Genomic DNA, 25,614 nt, shown 5'->3' with positions numbered 1-25,614 from the left:
CGCGAGCGGAGCGGGCGAGGCTCGGTCGGGAGAGGAGCGGCCTCGGCAGCACTGCGCCGCCCCCGACGGCGCCCTCTGGCGGCCAGAGCCGGCACCGCGGAGGAGCCGCGGACTCCCTGGTAGCCCCCTAACGTACAAGTGGACCTTCCCGGGGACGCGGGGAGGGAGAGAGAGGCGACGGCGAGAAGGAAGGAGACCCGGCGGAGGGAGGAGCTCCTCTGGGAAGGTCCCAGGGAGAGTCGGGGCCATGGCGATCAGAGAGAAAAGAGGAACGAGGTGTTTTTAAAAGGTCGCAACCGAGACGCCCTTTCCAGAGGACGCCATGAAGGGCAAGACGGTCCCTCCGGACAGGGCCCCCGCTGAAGACACCCCGACAACTCGGGGCGGTGGGGCCAGGCGAGCGGAGCCCAGCACGCCCGCACGCTCCTCTCCCGGCGGAGGATGCCCGGAGCGGGAGGCCCCCTAGCGCCGGTTGCTCCGGGCCGCTGGGCCGGGCCGGGTCCCGCCGCTGATTGGCTGCGCCGCCGGGCGGAAGTGATGCTACTGTCACTGGCTCCCCGGGCTCCCGGGAAGCCGCGAGTTTCCGCAGGGAGGCGGCGGCAGCAGCTGCGGCCGGGCCGGTGAGTTGGGAACTCGGTGGGGGCGGGGCAGGAGAAGTCCGAGTGGCCCAGAGCCGGGGGGGCACTGGCCCCTGAGGACCAGGGGGCCGCATGGAGGGCGCCCTCAGCCCCGGCGTGGGGGAGCCCCGGGAGACGGGACACCGGGGTCGCGGATCCCAGGGTAGTAGGGGTCCCTCTGAGGGGAGGGTCACAGTGCACAGGCCAGTCGGGGCCGGAGAGAAGGAAATCAATGAAACTGACCCGGGACTCCACCTGGTTTCTAGGAACCGGGTGGAGAGGCTGCGAGGAGGTCAGTCTCTTGGGACAGTCTCGTTCCAGGACTCAGGGCTGCCCATATTCTTTCTTTTTTTCCCTTGGCACCTGAGACCTATGAAGAGACGCAACAGAAGTTGGGTGAGGTTGTGATCTGCTTTCAGGGACTATTTAAGGTTCCTTTCCCAGAAACCTGGGGTGGGAGTGGGAGACGGTCCTGCTCTGCCAAGAGAGAGGAGGAAGTGGGGGTCGGGGTTCTCTTCTCTTCCGGAAATGTATGGGATCTAGGGGACTTGGAGGGGCCTGCCTCGGTGGGGGCACTATCTGGCTGCTTGGCGAGATGTTGTTTTACTTAGTAAGGTCTGGGGAAGGCATCTGAGTGTATTGGGACAGTGGAGGCTGCTGGAAGGACCGGAGGAATGTGAGAGGGAATGTGCCTGGGAATGCGAAGGAGACACGGAATGCAGCTTTTCGGAGGGAAAAGTCAGGGGGCCTAAGTTCTCTTCTCCCTTTCCAAAGAGATTTCAGTAAAATACCTATTTTTCTGTCACGTTTTGGGTTGGATCCCTTTGGGGGCGTGGGGATAGGAAGCCCTGCCTCGGGGTGCCACCAGCACAGAGCAGATGACTCCAAAGGAACCCAGTCGCCAATAGGTACACACAGGTTCTGCTGCCCTCCTCACCTGTCCCTGGCCCCACCATTGCCCCCTGGTTCTAAATGTAGCCTTTCTGAAATCAAACCATGGGTGGCAATCCCAAGTTTGGAGCGTAAGCCCTCACTTACAGGCCACCGAGCTGAGCTTGTGCTGAAGGATGGCCATGTTTAGTGCTACTTTCCAATTGTCTGATCATTTCTCCTTTCCTGCTTGCCCACATGCTTTTTAGGCCTGTTCAGTTTTGTTTGCATCCTCGGGTTTTCACCATTTCCTTGCTGCCCCTGGCATCCATCAGAGATACAGAAATCAGGACGTTAGCTACCACCTCATCTTCTAGGAAATAGTACTATCTGCTTCTCTAGGAGGGTGTCTTGGCAACAGTTCAAGCCCTCTTCTGGACCTCTGGGGAACAAAGAAAAGAGGGTGGCATGATGGTTAGGATAAGAAGTACGGTTTCTGTGCTAGTCTGCAACCCACTTGAGATCCCTGGAAATGACATTTGATCACTGGCCACTTCCCTTGGTCACAGGTCATGGCTAGCCTCTGCTGGCTCCACTGAATTTGGAATGACACCATTTCTTCTTTGCTTGGGGCCCACAGGTCTGCAGTCTGTGCTCAGAACCGCCACTCCACAGTGAAAGTGATGCCTGGTTTCCATTTGCACAAAATGAGTGTGAGGTGGTTAGCCAGACCAGGAGCTCAACCTCACACAGAGCCCAGGTAGGACTGGGGCACCCGTGTGGGGAGTCAGCCCTGAGGACAACTGGACTGAGATGTCAGCTGGGGGGAAGATTTATGTCCCCTTGAAATAAGGGAGGAAGAACAGTCATGATTTTGCCAGTCACCTATGGGAGCGATACGACTTTTGAGCCCTTTTCAGAGTCGCAGTGGCAAAGAGCACTGTGGTGCCTCTTAGCAGTGAGACGTCCTCCCTGATTATCTGGAGAGATGGCACTGCCATCCTGCCACCTTGCGGGTATCTGCTGGGGTTGTACCTGCCCATACCCCACACCCCGCCCATTGCTCTGGAATAAATGTTTATGAAAAGAGAGGATCCAGTGTTTACAAATGTAAACGGAGTAGATTGGGGGGTTGTAGGCTGGTTGTAGGCGACCTACAGGGATGGCTTGGTCTCCTTACAGATTCCCCGCAGGGGTCCCTGATGTCCTTTCTGTTTGTCTGCAGCCTGCTGCTCTGATGCCGAAGGGGAGGCGGAAAGTGCCACACTTGGATGCCCCCCTGGGCCTACCCATCTGCCTCTGGCTGGAGTTGGCCGGGCTCTTCTTGCTGGTTCCCTGGGTCATGGGCCTGGCAGGGACCGATAGGCCCGGAGCCCAGGGTCCAGGGGGGCTAAGCTGGGCCGTGCACCTGGACAGCCTGGAAGACGGCGGTCCGGAAGAGACTCTGGAGCAGCAGGCAGATGCCTTGGCCCAGGCAGCGGGGCTGCTGAATGCTGGGCGCATCGGGGAGCTGCGGGGGTACTACCTCCTCGTCCAGCCGGTGGGGCAGCAGCAGGGGCAGCCGGCGGAGGCTGTGCGGCGGCAGGCAGAGGCCGTGTTAGCCGGGCACGAGGCTGTGCGCTGGCACTCGGAGCAGAGGCTGCTCAAGCGGGCCAAGCGCAGCGTCCACTTCAACGACCCCAAGTACCCGCAGCAGTGGCACCTGGTGAGCCTGGCCCTGCTGCCTGCAGCCCTCAGGCAGAGAAGTTGGGGTGCTCTGTTCTCTAAAGGGCCTTTGACCCTATTACTCTCCCGTTGCCCCTGTCCTTTGCCTGAGAACATGTTTCATTTCTGTTGGCTTCGGTGGCGGGTTTTGCCCTCGGGCTCCTCCTTCCCTGTGCTGGCTTCTGGAGAGCCAGAAGTTGGGGTGTGGGTGCTGGGGCGAGGCTGCCCGGGCTCAGATCCAGCTCCTCCACTTACGTGGAGATTGTAACAGTGTGTACCTGGTGGAGTTCTGATTGGGAGAAGTGAATTAATATGTGTGTGCCTGATGCCTTGTAAACACTTGGTACCACGTTATGTTTTGTAGTGTTCATAGGATATACTTTATATGGCTGAATCGTATCCTCCAACGCTTGTCCTTGCCACCATTTCACTTTTAGCACCGGTGAAGGATGCCAGGCCTTCCTGGAGAGTGAGCCCGTGGGAAAGCCCTCCCTTGTCCCCCTGTCCCCACCCAGACCTCTCTGTCCACAACCGCTGTGCGGCTCTTTGGTGGTGGCCGGGAGGGAAGGAAAAAGGGACTGCGGGCTCTGACTCATCTGTCTGTGAGCTATGTCGTGTGTCACTAGGCTCCCAAGGCTCTGGAATAGTTCCTGAGCCTATGTTTCCCACAGAATAACAGGCGGAGCCCTGGCAGGGACATCAACGTGACAGGTGTATGGGAACGCAATGTCACGGGCCGAGGGGTGACTGTGGTGGTGGTGGATGATGGAGTAGAACATACCATCCAGGACATCGCACCCAACTACGTGAGTGGCCCTGGCGCGCCCCCTCCGACGCCCACATCTTATCTCCTTCTTGTTACTGCCTCAGCCTGGCCCCCTTTCTTAGGGGTCCCTGGGCCACACAGAAGGGCCTGGGAGGTGGGATGGTGTTCTTCATCCTCCCCACTCCCACAGCCAGCGTTCCAGTCTGGCAGTTAAGACCCAGGGAGAGAACTTGGCGTGGCACTTCCTGGTTCTGGCTGCTGCTCCCTGCCCTGGGGAGTAAGGAGTGGCCTCTGGAGGCAACTTGCCTCTCCCCAGAGTTCTGAGCACCTTCCTCCTCCAAAGCCTGCTCTTTAGGTAGCTCTAAATCTCTTATCCTGGGCTTCCCAAGCTCCAGGGCTGTCTCCTGGGCCCGTTTCTGTAACGGACAAGAGAGAGGTTTGCTGAGACCTGGGGCACTTCTCAGTTTTGCCCCATGTGTCCTGTTCTCACCTCTGCAGCCTGACAGAGAGGGATGGGCCTCTTGCGCTGGCTGGGAGCCCCAAAGTCCCCGGTTCTCCCAGGTCTCCTCTCCCCCTGAGTGCTAGGACCCAACCCATTAAAACTTGTGAATGACCACATGTCCCCTCCAATGTTTCAGAGCCCTGAGGGCAGCTATGACCTCAACTCCAACGACCCTGACCCAATGCCACACCCGGACGCTGAGAACGGCAACCACCATGGCACGAGGTGTGCGGGAGAGATTGCCGCCGTGCCCAACAACAGCTTCTGTGCCGTCGGAGTGGCCTACGGGAGCCGCATAGCAGGTACCTTCCGCTCTAGCCTCAGTGGGCTTCACTCCCCGCTTGCTCCTCTCTCAAGGGCTGACCGTGTTGATCAACGCACATGGAATCAAGCAAAGGATAAGTTTATGATAGATAGAGCTGTAGGACGTACCAGGTCATTGATGTTAGTGAGTGCAGTAGTGTTTCAAACATGCTGTTAGCCGCAAACCCTATCATATAAAACATATCAAAGAGGGAATGGTCTTGAAGTGGGACGGAGGCCTCGAGCCCCAACCACTCACTCACTTGCCCCCTTTCTCTGATCGTGGTTATGTCCCGTCAAATGACCAGCTCACTGTAACAATAACTCCTTTTCCTTATCTAGATTATACTTGTATTTCCCTAACTTCCCAAGGACCCTCTTAGTTGCCCCTCTTCCTTCATCCCCTCTGTCTGTGGAGATGCCCCTCCCATCCCCCAGTCCTTCTGAAAGTTGCTGTCTGCGCGCCCTCCTCTCAGGAGAGCTGAGCAGCCCTGGCCCCTACTGGAGCTTGTTCTAAGGCTCTTTCTCTTAGTCTTCCTACATCAAGAGGGAATGTATGTCAAGGGGGAACGGGAAGAGCCTGAATAGGAAAACCCTCCCCTACTGCTCCTAAATGCTTGGAACCTGCAGACAGAACGGATTGGCTGCATTCCCCTTATTCTCCAGCAGAGGGCAGCAGCCCTCTCCATAAAGGAACTACTGAGTGAGCCAGAAACTTCCTGACCCCAGCCCCTTCCCAAAGCTCCATGGCTACCTGACCACCAGGATGTGACCCACCCCATTTTAGAGGGTAAAAGTAGGCATCCGTGGAGCAGTAATGGTCATAAGTACCATTTATTAGGCACACTGTATGTGTCAAGCACTGCACCCAGGCTCTACAGGATTAAGGATGCAAATAAGGGAACCTTGACTGCCTACATTCTAGCCCAGGCCTTGTCCTACCGGCCCCGATGATCCTTAGAATCCAAGATTCAGCATTAGTTAAACAAACAAACAAAAAAGCCCATTTTGGTACATACACATGGTTTAAAAAAGAGAGCTCAGCAGGGAAAGGAAGCCTCCCCGTGTGGCTCTCCACCACCAGCTCCCCATCGGGGACCCACGTGGTCGGGGAGCTGATGTGGCCTTCACCGCCCAGGTATCCGGGTCCTGGACGGGCCCCTCACGGACAGCATGGAGGCCGTGGCGTTCAACACACACTACCAGATCAACGACATCTACAGCTGCAGGTACGGCTGGGCGGGAACGTGCAGCCCCCACAGCGGAGCAGCAGGTGCCTGCTGGAGTCCTCTTGCTGCCTTCAGGCCGGAAGTCCACCACCTGCTTCTCCAAACCCCTGGCCCTGGGTTCTCGGTCGCAAGCCCTACGCCACCCCATCATCAGGGGCCCACACGAGGAGTGTCTGCCCCGTGTTTACCTGTTTCATGACCTCCGAAGGGCTCCTTTCCCACCACAGCCGGGCAGAACATGCAGTGCCAGTTCCCGCCACCCTGCAGGCGTCAGTGCACCTACAGCTTTGGGTTTTGGCGATAGGTGGGAGCGGGTGGGGCCTGGGCTCCTGAGAAAGGGGAAACTGAATTTGCGCTGCCCTCACAGCACCGATGGCACCGGCTCTTCCCCCAGCCGTCACCCCCTTAAATGCATGAGGTCATCCATAGAGGACATTTCCCTTAGAGAAGGAAGAGAGAGCTCCTCAGACCCAGGAACTCACACAGACAATGTAGGTCCTTTGTGGGTACTCTGCCATCGAGCCTTGTCTGAGATCCCTAGATCAGAAGATGGGGTGTCCTCCAGTCCCTCTCTACCAATATGTGTCGTCTCCTGCTCCCTGGGACCCAAGAAAGGATTTTCAGGGGCAGGTGAAAGTGGTCCTAGAGGGGGAAAGTTTCTAAGGGGAAAAAAAGAGCCTTGTCACGTACTTCCATTTTCCACTTTGGAGTGAAGGCTGGATCTTTGAACCCTGTGTCCTTTAATCATGGGGGGCTTGGACTGGAACCCTTGGGAGGATAGGAAGAGCCCAGGCAGGGCGTGGCCACTTGGGACTGGGAAGCCTGGGTGGGCCACCACTGTGGGGCTCTGGCTCTTCCCTCTGGGTATTTCTCAACAGCTGGGGACCCGATGATGATGGGAAGACAGTGGACGGCCCCCACCAGCTTGGAAAGGTAACTGAACTGTGTGAAGATTGCGAGACCCAGGACACCCTCTTCCTTCAGGTCAAGTCGCTCACTTTCCCAGCCTACCCCATCCATGGGGCCGGACTCACAGCATCCAGACCCACCACCCCCTTTGGGGTGACTCCTTCTAACCTGGAGGTGGGGCAGCACAGTTAACACCAGTTCTTAGAGAAGTGGACGGTGCCTTGAGTCATTTCCCTGTGATTCTGTGCTTGCCCCCGTATCACTGGCCCCACGGATCTGATAAGCAGCAGACTCTCATCAGACACTTGCTCAACTCCCAGGTCCCTCCCTTTCTTGTTTTCCATCTTTAAATCTCTCTCTACGTTGGCCCAATGCCTTTGGGCTTTTTCCCCTTTTCTTTCTGGAAGGGGGGGAGAGGACTGGTATGGAAGGTAGAGGTCTTTCTCTGAGCTCCTCAGCTGACCCATGACCATTGTCCTCCTCAGGCTGCCTTGCAACACGGGGTGATTGCTGGCCGCAGGGGCTTCGGGAGCATCTTTGTGGTGGCCAGCGGCAATGGCGGTCAGCACAACGACAACTGCAACTACGACGGCTACGCCAACTCCATCTACACCGTCACCATAGGTAGTGGCCTGGCGGTTTTGTGTGTGTATGAGTGCTTGGTGTGTCGCTCCACGGGGAGGGGACTCTATTTTGGTGTGTGGGGGACTCAGTGGGGGGGGGTGTTTTGGGGTGTGTATCCCTCGGCTGTAGAGGACTTCCATATTTTGGGGAGGGTGTCCCGCAGTGGGGAGGGGGGAGGGGCTGTGGATTTGCGGGGTGCCCTGGCTTCCATGGTGTCTGTCTGTGTGAGCATGATCTTGTCTTCAGAGCCATATAGTTAGGGGGGACTAGCCCTGCTTCTGGGGATCTCAGGACTTCCTTAGATGTCACCATACCCCAGGAACACTTTCAGCCCGTCATCTGGTTAGGCCTCTGCTCCAGCCTCCCTTCCCATGGGCCACTTGGCTCCTGCTTGAAGCCTTCCCTGACCCCTACGAGCCTGAATGAAATGCCCGTTCCTGTGCCCCCCACCACAGCATCTGCTGCCCCGGTTGCATTTACTTACCTTACTTCCTCTCTGACTTTTGGATCCCTGAGCTCGAGACCGTGGCCTTTTCCATGTGGCCCCGATGCCTCTCCCACTGCGGGATCCGCAGTAGATCATTAATGAGTGAATAAACTTGGACAATGTGTGAACAGATGAGTAGTAATCAAGGGGAACACCCTCAGTTCTACCGTGCGGCCTACTGAAAGAATGGTACTAGGGCCCAGAATCCCCTCTGCCGTTTGAGGTTACCTGTTCAGGTGAGGCGTATGTGCCCTCTGAGGCACTTGAGGGGCAGAGATCATTTTTTAAACAAAGGACAGCCTCCCAGACGATAATTGATACCATCAGGCCCCTGGCGCACGTCTCCCCTGCTCTGCCCCCAGGTGCTGTGGACGAGGAGGGACGGATGCCTTTCTATGCCGAGGAGTGTGCCTCCATGCTGGCGGTCACCTTCAGTGGTGGGGACAAGATGCTCCGAAGCATTGTGAGTGCCTCCTGTGCCCTGTGCTCCCCGTCACTGTCCCACAGGACACCCCTCAGGCAGCACGGCTGTATTTCTCAGGGTCGCTGCTCCCCCGCCCCGCCCCACCCCTCCAGTTCCTCTTTCCCAGCAGATCAGAGTCTCATCGGGGCATGCTGCTGTTGGGAAATCAGAACTAGGACCCTGAACAAACCTGTACTTGGTTTTGTACAGGTTAAAATACCTGCAGCATTTTAACTTACGAATATATGTATTTTTATAGAGACTAGTACATATCACCCTGATTAAAGAACTCTTTTGAAATGTCTTCTTTTGGTGGAATTTGGGCTTTGGCTAATTCCTGTGGGGTTAGGAAAGAACCTTCATTCCATTACTCTTTAGCCCTTACGTAAATACTATGAGTTCTGGTCATGTTCCTCATCGGGAGTAAAGCTAGTGGTTGTTTTCACGGGATGGGCGGGAAGAGGAGTCTGGGAAATGTCTGTCAACCCAAGAAACACTCCTTTCCTTGGAGCTAGAATTGGAACCACGTCCAACAAGGGATCAGAGCAGGGGAGTGGAGCTTGTCACGCTGGGGAACCTTTTAAAGAATTCAGGCTCTGCTGCCCACACCCGCTGGCTTAGCTCCATCCCGGCGTGTTCAGGCCAGGTCTCTGGACTGGGACCCCAGAGCTCCAGGGAAGAGCTGGGCTAGAGCCTGGGGGTGTCCTCCTTCTCCAGAGGCCTGGGGACAGACGTCTCTCTGGAGCCGCTTTGTCTTCCTGCTGGGTCACATTCCTTCTCCAAAACTGAAATTCTGTTTTGCCAATAAGTGACTTCTGGCCAACGCACAGTTCCAAGGCCCTGTGCCCGTGGCCCTCTGCCTCCCGCTCCCGCCCCGGGAGAAGGAAAAAGGGAGTGGGCTAAAGGAAACACATCAGAGAGGCTTTGCCCAGCAGGCAGGTGTCGGATTCAGAGGGCCCCCTGCTCCCCAAAGGCCAGGCTGGGTGAGAAGAAAGAGCAGGAGCAAACTGTGCTCTTGGTGCCCTGGCAGAAACGGGAGCCCACTCGCCGAGGCCTCCCTAGCATGGTTGCGACTTGCTCTGCAGTGCCTAGCTGTTCTAACTCCCCTCCCCTTCCTACTCCCACCCCCGCCTCCACCTGAACTGTCCCTGGCCCAGAAGCGAGAGGAGTTTATGTAGCCAAGGTCCCAGCTTTGGGATGTCCTTGCCTTGGAAACCCGCTGCAAGTTCTTGCTCAGTGACCAGCAGTCTCCTTGGAGGCAGGGTGAGCAGCCTGTGCTATTCCCCCGCTGGGCGCCTGGGGTGCTCCCCTGGACTTTCCCAGGGCTGCCTGGGGCTCCTGCTGCCCTAGGCATGTTCACAGCCCTCACAGCTACCCCTGAGACTATCCCGTGACGCTGTTTCCTTAACAGGAAAAAACCCAGTCTGCTCCCTGGCACAGACCAGCCTTCCCAGTCTCGTTGAGGCTCCAACTTGGAGGGCTTTTTCCTTTTTCTTCTGGGAGCACACGGTGTCTGAGTGAAAATTACATCTCTTGGCAGCTGCTGTAACAGCTGGGAGGGAAGCAGTGAGTACAATGGAGAAAGGGCAGTTCTTGGCAGAAGTTAGCACCCTGGTATCTGACCCAGAGAGAAGCCTGGAAGGAAAAAATTCTCTAGTCTTAACATTGGCACCATGGCCTAGATCCAAAGAGCCACAGCGTGGGGCAGATTTAGGCAAACCCTTTATGGCTCCAGGGTTGATTCGAGCATGAAAAGAAGAGCTTGATGCCATCTGTCCCCGTGAGGTAACTCCCCTTCCCCACCCCCACCTCAGAACCACAGGTAGAGAGGGGGGCTCACAGGAACCACACTGAGGCCCCAGGCCCAGAGCGGTGAGGCAGTTTGGGCCAGGGCCGGCAGGCCATGTAGACACGAAGCCCACCCTGAGCTCACAGGGTGGGCAAGGACTCAGCTCCCTCTCCCTGGGAACACACTCCCTTTGTTCCCACTGATGTCAGTCCGGCCCTTGTCGCCGAGCTGCCAAGTTGGATTTCCTTGAATGGTGCTGTCACTGTTGTCGCAGCTCCAGCTGGGGCCCGGGAGCTCCCCCAGCCACTTCCTCCATCTAGCACGGTCGCAGGGCCCAGAGGGTCGGGGTGGGGAATTTGGGAAGCTGTTATTAGAGGAGCAGGAGTCAGGAAGGCTGTCCTCTGCACATAAGGCATCTCCCACAGCGCTCTCTCCTTTCTGCCTGCAGCCAGACCCTCCAAAGTAGCTTTTTAGTCTTTACTCATCTTTTCTCAGTTCTCCAGAGCTTGTCCTACAGGGCCTTGAAGGGTTAAGGATCTCCTTTGTGCTGACCCAATAGTGGGCCTCCCTCTGGTCAGAGGTTCGGTTCTCACAAGGGAAGGGCCCACCTGAAGGGCTTACTCTGAGCGCCCACCCCCCCCACCCCAACCCCCTCACCACCACCCCCCACTCCCTCACATAGCACCTGTGCACTCTGTGTCTAACCCCGCCCTCCCCCCATCCACTCCCCAGGTGACCACTGACTGGGACCTTCAGAAGGGCACAGGCTGCACCGAAGGCCACACGGGGACCTCGGCTGCGGCCCCCCTCGCGGCGGGCATGATAGCGCTGATGCTGCAGGTGCGGCCGTGCCTCACGTGGCGGGATGTCCAACACATCATTGTCTTCACAGCCACGCAGGTGAGACCCAGCCGCCTTCCCCACGCTTCTGCTTCCGTGCACATGCAGGGAGAAGGCGGCTTCAGATTCTTCCAAACGCGAGGGGCCAGATGCTTTTCAGAGTTGCCGGTGTGTAGAACAGGCGCGAGTGGCCCGTCAAGATCTCAGGCCTGAACTCGTTCATACCTGCTCTGCCTGAGCCATTTCACCTGCCAAGCAGCTCGCTGGGCTCCCTTCCTCCAGGGCCTGTGACTCCTGGTTCCCTCTCCAGGAACAAGCCGGGAGGGTGGTGACATCATGAGGCTTGGACCTTTTGTTCCAGCTCTCCTTGGGGAACCCAGTCCCCTTGGCCCCAAGTGGGAGTCTGGCCCAGGTCAGCCAACAGGGGCAGCAAGGAAACCCGAGTTACGTTGTTGACCTTGTAGTTGCCCCTTGAACAACATGGGTCTGGATGCATGGATCTGCTGTCAATGTATTTTCTTTTCCTCAAGATTTTCTTGATAACACTCCCTTTTCTCTGGCTGACTTTACTGTAGGAATATAATACATTATCGATGTGATGTACAAAATTTGTGTGTACCAACTGCTTCCGTTCTCCGTAAAGCTCCTGGTCTGCAGGAGGCTATTCGTAGTTAAGGTTTGGGCAGTTAGAAGTTAAACATGGAGTTTCAGCTGTGTTGAACTGACTTGTTCAAGAGTTGGGCGTACCTGGGAAACCCCAGAGACCAAGCGGCACCTCTGTTCTTGCAGTACGAGGATCGCCGTGCCGACTGGATCACCAACGAGGCCGGCTTCAGCCACAGCCACCAGCACGGATTCGGCCTGCTCAACGCCTGGAGACTCGTCAATGCAGCCAAGGTGAATGGGTGTTGGCAGCGTGGGGACCCCTGCCTGGCACGGTGGGGGGGCGTGGGGGCAAGTGCCTAAAACCTTGCCTGGCACGTCGTAGGCACTTAATAAATGTTCTTCGTTTCGTTTACCCTCTTGCCATCTGACACCCATTTTTCAAACGGAGAAGCAGGCTCAACACGCTCACAGAAGTTCCCGAACTGTTAGCGAGTGTAGCTTGGGGCTCCCAGGGTGCGCTGGGCCTCCTCTCGCACCCTGGACGCAGCCACTCGCTCTGGTTCCGTGTTTCGGTGCCATAGGGTGCACTCCCGGGTGTCGGCAGGAGCCTCGGGAGTGAAAGGAGGTGATGAGGACAGGAGAGAGAAGAGCTGGGCCCCGAGAATCGAGTGGATGAGTGTGCGTGGCCCGTCTCGCTCATTCACCACCACCCCTTTCCTTTACTAGATCTGGACCTCTGTCCCTTACTTAGCTTCCTATGTCAGCCCTGTGTTAAAAGAGAACAAGGCTATCCCGCTGTCCCCCCACTCACTGGAGGTCCTGTGGAATGGTAAGTAGTCAGCAGAAAGGGGGTTAATCTCGGGCCTGAGGTTTGGGGCGGGTTGCCGGGGAAGTCCAGCTCATCGGCCCTGCCCGACTCTGCCCCCTTCCTTTAGGAGCTGAGCTCCAGGCAGACCTGTGGAGTTTTCTTTGACCATTTTAGGACATGTTGCTGCTTCTGACTTGGCTGGCCCCCTGGCTGCTTAAATAAGACCTTTCTCCTGAGTTACTAGTAGTGGAAGGAGCTGCTGAGCAACCGGTTAGAAGGGCGGGACGGAGGGGGAGGAGTGGCCCTGGGACTTGAGCCACGGAGGCAGGACTTGAAAGATGCTGCTCCGACTTCCAGGCTGGGGACTGGCCAGGCAGACCCCTTCAGCCCAGTGGCCTTTGGATGAAGAAAATGAATCTCTTCCTTTGACTCTCTGGCTTCTGTGATACAGAAGCCTGGTGGGGTGTTTGGGGCGGGACTGGAGGATGCTGAAGTCTCCCCCAGGAGCCGTTATCTGTCCTATGTGCCCGCCTCCGTCACACCCAGGCTCCCTGGGGTTGTGTGAAGTGCTGCGGTTGAACCCCTTCCCGGACAAGAGGGCAGCAGGATGGGGATGCTTGTGCCCGGCAGCAGATTCCCCCGAGATCCCGAGTGAGAGTTTCTGTACTCCCAGCTCCGAGGGGGATTTTTTTTTCCCCCTTAAAGAATTTTGCCAGTCAGAGTTATTTGCTATTTTTTGTGAAGACTGAATCATGCCATGTTTTGGGCCCAAATTAGAACTCCGTCCTCACTTACCCCAGTTTGATCCTAGAGAGTGATCAAACCAGAGCAAGAATAAGAGGAGGAATGGCCTAAGAAGGGAGCCCAGAAGGGAGGGGCAGGGCAGCTTCCCTCCAGTAGAGGTTTCCCCAAGAAGTGTTCCGTTGTCTCTCTCCCTAACCGTGTCTGTCACTTGCCCATTCTCTCTACGTGGAAGGAAATCCACGGGCCTGGTTCATTGCGTTTTCCGTAAAAGGAATGCTGTCTCGGAAAGGGCATCCACCAAGGCAGAGAAGTCCAGGAACATTCCTGGGAATGCAGTTCAGTCGGAACCTCTAGGCTTTGCACTGATGAGTCTTGGAGATAGTGAACCTTTTAACCGGCACCTCTCACCCAGCATTCCCCCACTGTCCTTTAACTAACAAAGTAATGCAGAGTCGCACTTGCCAAATGGGAGTTAACTTAGAAGAGGGTTGGGGGCCTTTCGAGCCTCATCATCCTCTGCTTCCCGCTGACCAGGGGACCTTACCCCAGCACGGGTGACAAACCTCCCCAGCAACCGCTTCTTTGTCAATAGGAAGCATAAAAGCAAACGTTGAGGTTTGGGGCAGGGTGCCCGCTGACCTGGACGTTGTCCTGGACGGAGAAGAGTGGAATGGGCTAGTGGGCAGAGAGGATGAAGCAAAGGGAGGTGTAGACCCAGAGTTCTGCTAGCGTGGGGGGCAGCAGGCAGGACAGCTGCGAATTTCTGAGTTCAGCGAAGGTGTCTTCTCTCTTGTGGCTCCGTTTACCCTCCAGCAGACAGGACAGAAAGTACAAGCCTGTGGGTGCACTTGGAGGTTGAAGGGACTGTAGTTAATATGGTTTAGAGCCATTAGACAGTCCACAGATATGCCCCTGTGACCAAGCTTGGTCTTTTCCCCCAGACCGGGGGGAATCGGTGTCCGAGGGTTCAAAGTCAGCTGTTTCTAAGAGGGAGGGAGCTGAAGGTCGCCGAGAGAGGAGAGGAGGTACGGTACTGCTAACACTATAGAACGGTGGTGTCCCACAGAACTTTCCACAGTGATGGAAGTGCTCTCTACCCACTGGCTATGCGAGGGCTATTCAACACTTAAGATGTGGCTAGTGTGAGTGAGGAGCTAAGTTTTAATTGTATTATATTTAACTTCACATAAATAACCGTGTGTGCCGCCATGCTGGGCAGTGCAGTGATGGAGCCAAACGGAGGATGTGGGGGAAGCGGGACCGGGTCCCCTTGGTTCCCGTAGAGCTGCCTCCGGGTCTGAAATCACTACCAGAGGGCAGGAGGGGCAGCGGGGTTGGGGAGGAGTATCTAACACACGAGAGCGTCTGCACGTCTTCAGGGAATATCCTGAAGCCCCTTGTGGTTACCCTGTTACCCTACTTGAAGCCTGAGTGTAACAGGCAAGGCCTCCGTGGAGGCAGGAGTCCTGCTGCCTCTCTGTGCCTCCCCTATCCCGCCCACCCTCTCCCTCTGCACTGACTCTTCTGCCTTCACACGACCTTGGGTCACCTATGGGGAAACAAATGGAAGTCCCTGTCGGCCTTTAACCTGGAACCCTTAAAAGTGAATGAACTAAAGTCACCGGTCACTTTTTTTTCCCCCCAAATTTTATTTATTTATTTGTCAGACAGAGATCACAAGTAGGCAGAGAGGCAGAGAGAGAGGGAGGGAAGCAGGCTCCCGGCCAAGCAGAAAGCCCGATGTGAGGCTCCATCCCAGAACCCTGGGATCAGGACCTAGCCGAAGGCAGAGGCTTTAAACCACTGAGCCACCCAGGCACCCCAGCCACTGGTCACTTTTAGCACCCCGTCTCTATCACTGAAGACTCAGTTCCATGGCTCACAGTGCCCCCTTTCCCGGTCAGGCACTGGGGTTAGTTCAGAGTTCATCCTTCTTGACCTTTCTGCCGCTGTGACCTTATTCACGGGGCCCTGGCAGCAGCCTCCCTCCTGTGCAGCCTCCATGACCTCCTCTCTCCAGAGCCCTCTCTTAGCTCTGCTGCCGAGGTCCTCGTGTCCTTTGTGGGCCCGGTCACCACTCCCAGCCCGTGAGTGCCTCCTCATACTCCTCTGTGGCTCTTTCGCCTCCCTCGGGTCTCTCCCTCTGCCGTGCAGCAGGTCTTGTGACTTCCACGAAGGATTCTTAGCTCGAAATCTCATCCTCTGATCCCTTACCTGTGGGAGGGATAGAGATTGTCAGAGCTCCCCCAAGATCACGAGCGGAGGAAGCCCTGGGACCTTCTGGCCAAGGGGGCGGGGGGGAGTTGAGAAAGACCCTGACTTATTCCCAAATGAGAATAATCAGACAGTCCTCATCAGCTGGGACTTGAATCCTTCTTGGGAGCCAAGCACCCTTCTGAGTGTTCCTTCATTTAACTCCGTAACTCACTTGGTTCCGGCGTCCCCACGTGCGCAGCCACCGGAGTCGGTCTGCACCAGTAGAAAGGGCATGTGGCATGGCCCCACACATATCCTAACACAGACGGGCTCTCGTGGGACTCTTTTTGGATTCCATTCTGCTCTGTGACATTCTGGAACATGGCATTGATGCCTTGTGAGCCCCTTGTCTGCCATGTTAACGCTCTCCTCCAGCCATGCCACCGGTGTCCCCCTGCAGCTTCCTCTGCCTGCGTCACCGTGCAGTGTTGGGTGTCCCACCATCACGGCACATCACAAATACGACATTTCAGATTTCATTGTCACCCTCCAAAAGCCAGCTTACTTTCTAGGTTTCTCCCATTCTCCGTTAGAGCCATTGCCTTGCTGTAGAGTCGCACGCTTGAAGCCCTGGCGTGGTCAGCCACTTCGGACCCCTTGCTTCTCCCCAGGTCTTACCCTGTCCGTTCCCGTGCAAGGCCGTCTTTCTGTACTTCTCTGCAATGTCTCTCGATCAATTCACTCATTCATTCTGCTAACGCGAGACCCACCTCGTTCCAGGCACTGCGTTAAGTTCTGGGGATTCAGAGATAGGACAGGATTCTTGCCCTTAGGACCTCACCGTCTGGGAGGGGGAAGGCAGCCTGTCTGCTGTAGAGATGACACAGTGTCCGAGAGATGACCCCCACCCAGGCAAAACAGGAGGGCTCTTAGAGAAGCTAGAGACCGACCTAAGCTGCGGGAGGAGGTGAGGAGAGGGCCATCTAGAAGCAGGGGCCACATGTGTAGAGTCCACAGAACTTCAGGGAGCCTCGAGTTGTGTGGCATGGCTGGGGCAGGGCCAGACAGAACTGCGTGTGCCTCAGTAAGGAAGTTGAATGTGACCTGGAGGTCTGTATGTGGGGAGCATCTGAGACAAGTTTTCACAAGTTGCTGGTAGGGGAGGGTGAAGGAGACCAGTCCCTTGTCTTTCAAAACTATATACTCGGTCTCTGCCTTCACATGACTCTGGGAAGGAGAGGTGAGGACTACTTTTTTTTTTTTTTTTAAGATTTTATTTATTTATTTAACAGATAGAGATCACAAGTAGGCAGAGAGAAAGAGAGGAGAAAGCAGGCTCCCCGCTGAGCTGAGAGCCCGATGCGGGGCTCGATCCCAGGACCCTGAGATCATGACAGGAGCCGAAGGCAGAGGCTTTAACCCACTGAGCCACCCAGGCGCCCTGAGAAGTGAGGACTATTGATGGAACAAGATTGGCTATAAATTGATAAATACTGGAGTTAGATGTTGAGAACACCTGTTCTATTTTTTATATATATCTGGGATTTTCTGTAGTCAGAATGTATATGTATGAATGTATATATAAATATATACATGCATTTATGTTTTTTAACATATAAAAAGATTTCCAAGTTTTTGAGCTTGAGCAACTGTCTAATTAGTAGTGACATCAAATGAGATGAAGAACCCAGGCCCAAGAACAGATCTGGGCAAGGGTTGGGCAGTATGAAGGACCAAGGCCTGGAATTTGGCTCTGCTGTGTTTGAGGTTTCGGGCAACACCTAAAGGTTATATGCAGAAAGCAGTGAGGAAGTAAGTTCAAAAGGGAAGAAAAGATCTGGAGGAGGAGGTCCCCAGGGTAGGTGGGCAGACAAAGGATAACAGGATAAAAGAAGACCCGGCAATTGCATGGGGCTGTGTTAAAGTGTGGTGGTACGTGGAAAGACCCTTCCGGAGGAGAACAGGAGGGATGAGATGGGCTGGTGGGGGGAGGGGGAGGAGGAAGTCTGGAGGATGATATTGTGGGAACTCAGGGCTGTCTCAGTGAGAGAGGGCACGGAGACAAGGACGGAAGAGGCGGCCCTGGGTTTGCTGCACAGGCCCCCGGTGCCTTCGAGAACCGTTTCCAGGTACTCACAGGGACAAACGCTCCATCTCAGCTGGTTGAGTAATTCGTAGAGGCAGGAGATTTCTGGTTAAAGATGGCAAATTGTCACGTCCTTTTATTTCTACTTTCTCCCAAAACCTCACCAAAAAAAGAACAAAGGAATACTAATGATATAAGCACAAGGACAAAGAGAATGGGAGAGAGGCCTTAGCAAATGAGAGATTTCTTCACATTTTTAGAAGATGAAAAACGAATGGAGTAGTGAGCAGGGCTGAGAAAATTGCATACCAAGTGTCTACAAGGGTGATACTAAGAAGTGAGCCCCTTCGTGGCCCAGAGTCCCAGCGGGCTGGGGACTCAGAAATCCCATGTGCTCCAGGAGACAGTGGCGGGTATGAGGCGGAGAATAGGGATCCGTAAAAAGGTAGATGCTGGGGCACCTTCTCCCATCCTTGGCAGCCAGATGATGTCCCTTCCTTACTCCGCTAGGAGTTGGGAAGTTTCTTGTTCTAGAGACAGGGAATGTCCTGGGAGCCGGGGCCCCTCCCCTCCAAGCCAGCTGCCCAGATCCCAGGGCCCTGGCAGCCAGGAGCTTGGTGGTTCCTCTCTGGGGCAATGGAAGGACCCCTCACAGAAAGACTTGGAGATACGGACACAAAGGGCTCCTCCATGAACCAGTCCGGGGCCAGACCGGCTGACTTTAGTCAGGGAAGCCTACCAGTACAAAACTCCACCATGCTTAGAGCTTCCGACTGGCTCTCAGCCAATATGGATCACTGGCTATTTGGGGAGAAGATAAACAAAAACAAAAAACCTCCAAATCCTAAGGATGTTTTTAGTCGCTAAAACTCAGCCAAACTGCTTATCCTGGGGTACGGGATAGGTATGAGAAGGTCGAGGAAAGATGCTTTCACATACTGCCTGAAACTGGTGGAGAGGCAGTGATTCCACAAGGAAGGATAAACCAAGGGAAGGAGAGGATGGGGCGGGGGGGGGGGTGGGTAGGCAGAGAGGAGACAGAAGCCCAAGGCAGGAGAGGAAGGTCCCAGCCCAGCGGCACGGCAGTGGATAGGAACGGGAACCAGGGAGCCCGAGATGGAGGCACTGGTGGAGCTTCTAATCTGTTTGTTCATTTGAAGAAATAGTATCCAGAGAGGCCATGTGGTTCTTTTGTGCAGTGGGAGCATGAGTGATGGGGGATATGGAGTAAACACAGGACAGTTACTAACTGCAGAGGGGACATCAGCAGATTGTTCAGAAAATGAAATACAATCGTTCTATACTACTTGGCTAAATCCCAAGATTTATAAGGCCATAGTAAGGAAACAAAATATTAATCTATCTAAAAATGGTGCTATAATTATTTTGAGAGGACAGAGGGGACGGCAGGGTAGGAAGAAGGTCGGTGTGGTATCAAATCCTCATGGGCTGTAATTAAAAGTCGATATATAATGTCTAAAACTGATTAACCATGAAATAGTCACACATGCCTATTATTTGGGAACATGAAGGTAGATCCCAGAAGAAAGCAACCGAGAGCAGTAAGAAGTGTTTGCTTCTGGAGAGTGGCTCAGGAGGATGGTGAGGAATGGGGTAGGAAGTTGCTCTTTCACTTTTAAAACCATGTATACTGTCTTGACAGGAAAAAATGTTAAGAATGAATGGGAGGGTAAGAAGTAGAGATAGAGAATGTAGACATCTTTTCCAAGAAGTTTACCAGTAAAGGAAAAGATGTAATATCTGATACTTACATAGTCTTAATACTTGGTATACGTCTAAGTACTTCATGTGTATGAACTAATATAATCCTCCTGTCAACCCTAGGAAGTAGGTACTGTTACTCTCCCAAGTTTTCCAGATAAGGAAATGAATCCTATCCTCAGAGCTAGGACAAGGTGGGATTCGAACCCAGGCTGGATGGCACCAGAGCCCACATTCTTCACGCGGTGGGCAGAAGAGAGGGAAGGGTTGAGAAAGGGTTTATTTGTTTTTGGCTTTCATCTGTAGCAGCAAAGACATAAGAAGATCAGGCCAAGAAGATGGCGAATGGGGCCGGTCCAATGTTGGACTCTGGCCAGACAGTTGCTGTGGAAGAAAAAGAAAACCCATGAAGCTTGAGAGAGTAAACAAGAGGGAGATGGAGAGCTGAGCTGCAGGATCTGAGCTGTTAGAGAGGAGCTGGGGGGGTACCTGGGTGGCTCAGTGGGTTAAGCCTCAGCCTTTGGCTCGGGTCATGGTCTCAGGGTTCTGGGGTCAAGCCCCGCATCGGGCTTTCTGCTCAGCGGGGAGCCTACTTCCCTCTCTCTCTCTGCCTGCCTCTCTGCCTACTTGTGATCTTTGTATGTCAAATAAATAAAATCTTAAAAAAAAAGAGAGAGAGGAGCCGGGTAGCACCCAAGGAGATGAAGGAAGAGCTCAAGAAGGGAGTGAGGGAAGCGGAGAGATGAGATGTCCTTGTGCTCAGAGAAGGTGGGTGGGACATTGGCTTGGAAGACTTGCCGCGTGGAATGAAAGACCATTCACATGTGCACACATCTATGCCCAGGGAGAGGTCCAGATCAGTATTTCCCAACACGTTATCAAGAAGTGTAGGAACTTCTTTGTTGTCGTTTTGCTCAGCGGTTCCTCTGATTGTTGCATTGCTTATCTGATGAAACCCACAAAGAGAGTTTCTAAGCTGTTTGGAAGTGAGGCAGTGCTGGATAATGATGTGGCCTGGGGTGTGGTCATGGAAGTGGGTGCTGAGGTTGGGAGGTAAACAGTATGAGGTCACGATGACATGGGACAGCAGTCCTCTGGGTGCCGTGTGATAGTGGATGACGGCAGTTGGTGCATTTCTGTGAGCGAACTAGAGTGGGGCTGAGCGGGAGGCCGGCAGACACACGGCCTGGAAGGACAGAAGGTGGTGTCATGGGTTGAGCCTTGCCTCCCGTCTTCCTTCCATGTAGCTGTCCACCACCCTGGAAGGTGGAGGTGCTGGTCTCCACCTCACCTGTTGGAACGGATCGGTGGGAAGAAGTACTTTAGAAAGGACGGCGTCTCCTTGCCCCCTAATTTTCCACCATCCCCCAAGGAATTCTTCCTTTCCATCCATCCCCTGAGGAGTTCTTCCATGGCAGTCATTCGCATTTTTCTTAAACTTTGTTTTGAGATAACTGTGGATTCCCAGGGAGCTGCAAAGCTGTGCTTAGGGGAGTCTCGTGCACTCTTCTCCCCGCGTGAATGTCTGAAACAATTCCAGCCCAGTAGCAAAGCCAGTAAAAGGACATGGCTATGGTCCATGAAGGATACTCAGACACACACTCCTGTTTGTACGAGTGTGTGTGTGTGTCGGGGTGGGGGCGGGGCTCCCTCACAGGTTTGCCACACCTGGAGCCTTGGGTACCCACCACTACCACCAAGACCCAGGCCACCCCAGCCTCACTAGACTCCGTCGTGTCACTCGTTGGTGGCCATGCCCATGCCCTCAGCCCCATCCCTCGTGCCTGGCAGCCACTCACCTGGCAGCCTGCTCCACGCTGCTGTCATTCATGAGGATCACGCAGCAGAAGTCACGTGCTGCATATCCTTGTGAGACAGGCTTATTTTTCATTCAGCACCATTTCCTCCAAGTGTATTCCATTGACTAGTTTTTTAGAAATTTGTACTGCCTTCTTTATGAAACACATTCATTTCTCCCCTGCCTTTGGGCCATCTCCCCTCCTGGAACATACCACTGCCCATAGCCCTCTCAACTGCGCTGTGTTCATCCCCTTCTCCGGAGGCTCTCCCTGCCCCATGCCTAGAGCCTCTCTGTTTTTAGCATCAGTTATGTACTCCTCATACCGTCTCGTTCTCCGCTTGCAGGTAGAAGGCAGAGATCATGTCCAACTTACCTTTCTATCCCCAGCATCTAGTACAGTGCCTGAAATGTAGGAGGTACTCGGTAAATTCTTCTTTGGATGAATGAATGGTTGAAGCTGCCCTGTTTGGTTCTTATGTTGTGTCTTGAATATGTGATCTTCCCAATGAGACACTAAACGAGATTTTCAGCCCCTTGAAATCAGCCACAACATCCCATTCACTCGCCTGCGCTGGGTCTCCGTTAGGGCTGCGTTGGGTATCTGTATGTGGGTTCAGTGAGTATGTGCCTTTATGTGTGTTGGGAGGAAGTGAGGGCGTAAGTGTTGATGGGGCCGGTTTCCCAGCTGCCCAGCCTGACTTCCCACAGTCAGCAGGACGGACCTGGAGATGTCGGGGCTGAAGACTCTAGAGCACGTGGCAGTGACAGTCTCCATCACTCACCCACGCCGTGGCAGCTTGGAATTGAAACTGTTTTGCCCCAGCGGCATGATGTCCCTTATCGGCACGCCTCGCAGCATGGACTCGTACGTATGCCTACCCACACCTTCTGGGCTGTTTTTGGCAATGAGGAAAAGATAGAAAAAAAGCGGACACGGACACTGTCCTCTGCTGTCATGGCACTGGCTGACTGTGGCAGCGGGATGCCATTTCCTACCTGCTTCCTAGAGGTCACTTAAAACGTGCTAAGCACCGCACTTGAGAAATACTTCCTCTAATGCTTACATGAACGATGCAGAGGAGACTTTACCCTCTTTTTACAGATGAGGAAACAAGTCACAGAGCTAGTAAGTGCCTCAGGAAGTAACAGTAAGCCTAAATCTGTCGAGCTCCCCGGCCTGTGGTCTCTCCACATCTGCTTTTCCCACTAGCACATGCTGACAAGTCCCTCAGCTCATGGGATCCCTGGGGAAGGGACAGCACTTGGGGACCCCTCATGGCACGCTCCCCAGTAGCTGGAGCTCTGGCCACAACAGCTATGTTCTGATGGCTCCTACAGTTAGAAATCATGTTTGTGGCAGAGGGTCGGTTCCCTGCCCCACGTCTTCTGCATTTTCTACTCTTTTCTCCCCCCCCCGCAGAGACCCAAATGGCTTCAATGATTGGACCTTCTCCACTGTGCGGTGCTGGGGGGAAAGAGCGAAGGGGATTTACAGACTTGTGATCAGGGATGTAGGTAAGCCCGCCCCCCACCCCGTGTCCCCCACCATCTGGTCCCTCTGGAGCTCAGAGTCCCTGCAGAAACAGCCCCATGGAGAATACTGCCATTGGACCGACAGGGTAGCTGCCGAGAAATACACCCCATCTAGAACATGGGCCCTGAGATCTGAGACTGTTCATTGATCCTACCTCTCATGTTCCTTGGAGAAGTGACTGATCCATTTTTCCTCAGGATAGCAACAAAAATTCCTTGTTGAAACCACATTTCAAGTCCTTTCACATATAACCATCCTTCGACCAGCCCTGGTAGGCAGGTAAGGGCAGGACTAATTTTCACCATTTTTTGGTTGTTTTTGTTTTTGTTTTTGTTTTTTTTCCCTTTGTTTTTTAACTGAGGCCCACCCAAGGTCTGAAGTGACTGGCACAAGGTCACACACTATTCCAGTGAGGAGAGTAGCAACGGAACCCAACTCTCCTGGCTTCCTGCCAAGTTAGGTAGTCACTAGACTGCTGGTTTTCAAACCTTGCTTTAATTTAGTAGAAGGACATTTTTTCCCCCCAAGCAAAATCCCAGCTGAAACCCTAAAATGTGAAGGAAAGAAAGGCAGAACATCTTTGCTTCAGAACCACACCTTTCAGCCTCCCTGTCTCCATCCCTGAGGGCCCCCAAGAAGCACCTCAATAGAACCCCTGGGCAGTGGACCGTGTGGCCAAGTCCCCCCAGGGGCTGGGGTGGGGGCGGGCCTCTGCTGTTTGCACAGCCAGTGTGGGGGCCAAGCTCACGGACTGCCCCGCTTGCGGCTCTAGGAGACGAGACGCTCCAGGCTGGCGTCCTTCGGCAGTGGCAGCTGACCCTCTACGGCTCTGTGTGGAGTCCAGTGGACATCAGGGACAGGCAAAGGTGGGTTCCGGGCACACGTGTGGGGGGAGGCAGCTCCTGGGGCCAGTAGAAGCCATGCAGGGAGCTCCACCGCCCTGGGACCCCTTCTTGCTATGGGCCTTCCTCCCTCCCCAGCTGTGCAGTGGGAGAATCAGTGACGCCAGGGGTCAGGGAACCAAGTTCAGGAGGGCGTCCTCCTCTCTTTTCTTCTGCACAGACTATTAGAAAGTGCCATGAGTGGAAAATACCTGCATGACGGCTTCACTCTGCCCTGCCCTCCTGGGCTGAAAATCCCCGAGGAAAACGGTTACACCATCACCCCTAACACCCTCAAGGTACGAGGGCCCAGCCTCCAGCTCCAGGCAGGCGGGAGGGCAGGAGTGTCCTGGGGGGTCTGGACCTTGCTGGGGTACTCCAGGTGACTTGAGAAGTGACGGGTTGCAAGGAGCTGGCTGGGCCCCCACTCGACTACTAGATCTAAGAGGGAGCTTCTTGGGTGGGGGCAAGGGCTTTGGGGTGGGAGAGGCAGTCCCGAAGGTGAGATTTTCTGAGCTCATTGTTCTGGGTTGAGAAAAGCCACAGGCTTTGGGAAACCATCCCTAACTTGGGTGCTTGACTTTTCCCCAGACCCTGGTGCTGGTAGGCAGTTTTACCATCTTCTGGACCGTGTACTACATGCTGGAAATCTATCTGAGCCAGAGGAATGTGGCCTCTCACCGAGTTTGCAGGAGTGGACCCTGCCACTGGCCCCAACGAAGCCAAAAAGCCAGGGAAGAGGGGACAGAGCTAGAATCAGTGCCACTTTGCAACAGCAAGGATCCAGACGGAGTGGAGACAGAAAGTGAGGGCCCTCCCACCACCTCTGAGCTCCTTGCCCCAGACCTGCTGGATCCAGGGGCCTGGGGCCTATCCCAGGACAGGAGTACCCTGAACTGCCCTCATCATCACCTAGCCCCAGACCTGCTGCAGGGGAAGGAGGAGCAGATTTGCTGACCCAAGGCCCAACAGGCTCAATATGGGACAGACTCTTCCTTCCCAAAGCTGGAGAATCTTGGAAGCCTGCTCTGAAGTCCCGGGAGCCCCGGAGAGAAGGCGGCCTGATGCTCCCATCGGGAATCCACAGGCTGGAGAGCACCCTCTGACTACATTCAGGGAGGCCGAGGGCCTTCTGAGGAATCGTGCCGTGTGAACAGTGTGGCCATGGCCACTGGATCTTCCTCCGACTGGACAGGAGCTTCCGGTTAGAAGGTCTTGACCAAGGGCTCGGCGCCCCCCCCCATGGGGCAGGCCTGTCTCCTCATTTCTCCTGGGCAAGCCGGTGATGTGGGTCAGAGGGACCCTCATCCATGCATGGGTGGGGCGGCGGCTGCTATGGCCAGAGGAGTCTCTCCGCAGAAACGTCCACAGGGTCACAGGGGAACAGGGCTCAGGGTGAAGGCTGGGAAGGGCGGGTGGGTATATGCCTGTCCTTTTAATGACCCAGGACCTAGAAAGAGCAATCTTTTCCTGTGCATCCCTCCCCTTCCTGCCTCTACCTGGAGCCTAGGACCTACTGGTATGATAGTTAGCCCTTGGCCCAGCACACTCACCCTGAAAGCCGCTGCCTCCTTAAGCCCTGATCAGAAGCCAACCTTGAACACAGCCCTGACTCCTCCACCATCGCCCCCCACCCTCCACCCTGAGGGATCGGTACGACACTCCTGGCAAGGCCAGGAGGTTGGGCACGGCTCCCCAGGGCCTGCGGGGCAGGTCTGCAGCAGTACGACAGGGGTCCGCCACTGCCACTCCAGCCCTGCGAATGCCCTGTCTTCCTCTGCAAAGCGCTCAGGGAAATGGCCTTACCCGCTGGAGGCCAGCTATCTGCCTGACCAGCTAGGACTCCTCCCGGCCTTGGCCTCCTCCCCTCTTCGGAGCTAGTTGATCTAAATTTTTTTTTTTTAACGCTTAAGATTTGGGTTTCTCTTTTCGCAGCAACATTTGGTTGAATGTTTTTCTGCACAGCTTTTCCAAAATAAAAACCTTCCACGCAACTCTGCCGCTCCGCGTCCCCTTTCATCTGCCTCCCAGAGCTCATGAATGTCGCTCCTCTTGGCCTTCGGTCCCCGTCCCTGAGATTCACTCCTCCTCTGCCTGGGCCTCTGAAGGAAGCTGACCCGCCCTGGGATCCCT

General features: G+C 54.9%; 1 protein-coding gene and 1 long non-coding RNA gene across 2 annotated transcripts; one reads left to right on the top strand and one right to left on the bottom strand.

Annotated features, from left to right (window-relative positions):
• Positions 1-10: 10 nt before the first annotated feature.
• PCSK7 (proprotein convertase subtilisin/kexin type 7) lies at positions 11-25,475 on the top strand. Its single transcript, XM_082683462.1, has 17 exons — positions 11-620; positions 2,128-2,247; positions 2,713-3,192; positions 3,863-3,997; positions 4,596-4,761; positions 5,901-5,991; positions 6,870-6,924; positions 7,386-7,524; positions 8,374-8,474; positions 10,996-11,163; positions 11,893-12,000; positions 12,436-12,538; positions 21,775-21,931; positions 22,487-22,581; positions 23,373-23,466; positions 23,663-23,780; positions 24,073-25,475. Exons 3-17 carry the CDS (start codon positions 2,725-2,727, stop codon positions 24,436-24,438), a joined length of 2,364 nt encoding a protein of 787 aa, XP_082539588.1. The 5' UTR covers positions 11-620; positions 2,128-2,247; positions 2,713-2,724; the 3' UTR covers positions 24,439-25,475.
• LOC309840908 lies at positions 14,893-21,744 on the bottom strand. The gene is made up of 2 exons (XR_014298855.1): positions 15,690-21,744; positions 14,893-15,475 (listed from the first exon to the last, which is right to left on the bottom strand). It is a non-coding gene; the product is annotated as an uncharacterized lncRNA (long non-coding RNA).
• Positions 25,476-25,614: the final 139 nt, after the last annotated feature.

This window comes from Mustela nivalis, assembly GCF_964662115.1.
Source record: "Mustela nivalis genome assembly, chromosome: 9".
NCBI classification, from domain to species: Eukaryota; Metazoa; Chordata; class Mammalia; order Carnivora; family Mustelidae; genus Mustela; species Mustela nivalis.
This window is presented reverse-complemented; position numbering and strand designations above follow the sequence as displayed.

Bases quoted from the DNA above. Each gene is read 5' to 3' on its own strand.
- PCSK7 (XM_082683462.1), top strand. From the start codon at position 2,725: ATGCCGAAGGGGAGGCGGAAAGTGCCACACTTGGATGCCCCCCTGGGC. The intron at 5,992-6,869 runs GTACGGCTGGGC...ATTTCTCAACAG, and splicing joins AACGACATCTACAGCTGCAG to CTGGGGACCCGATGATGATG. The intron at 23,467-23,662 runs GTGGGTTCCGGG...TCTTCTGCACAG, and splicing joins GACATCAGGGACAGGCAAAG to ACTATTAGAAAGTGCCATGA.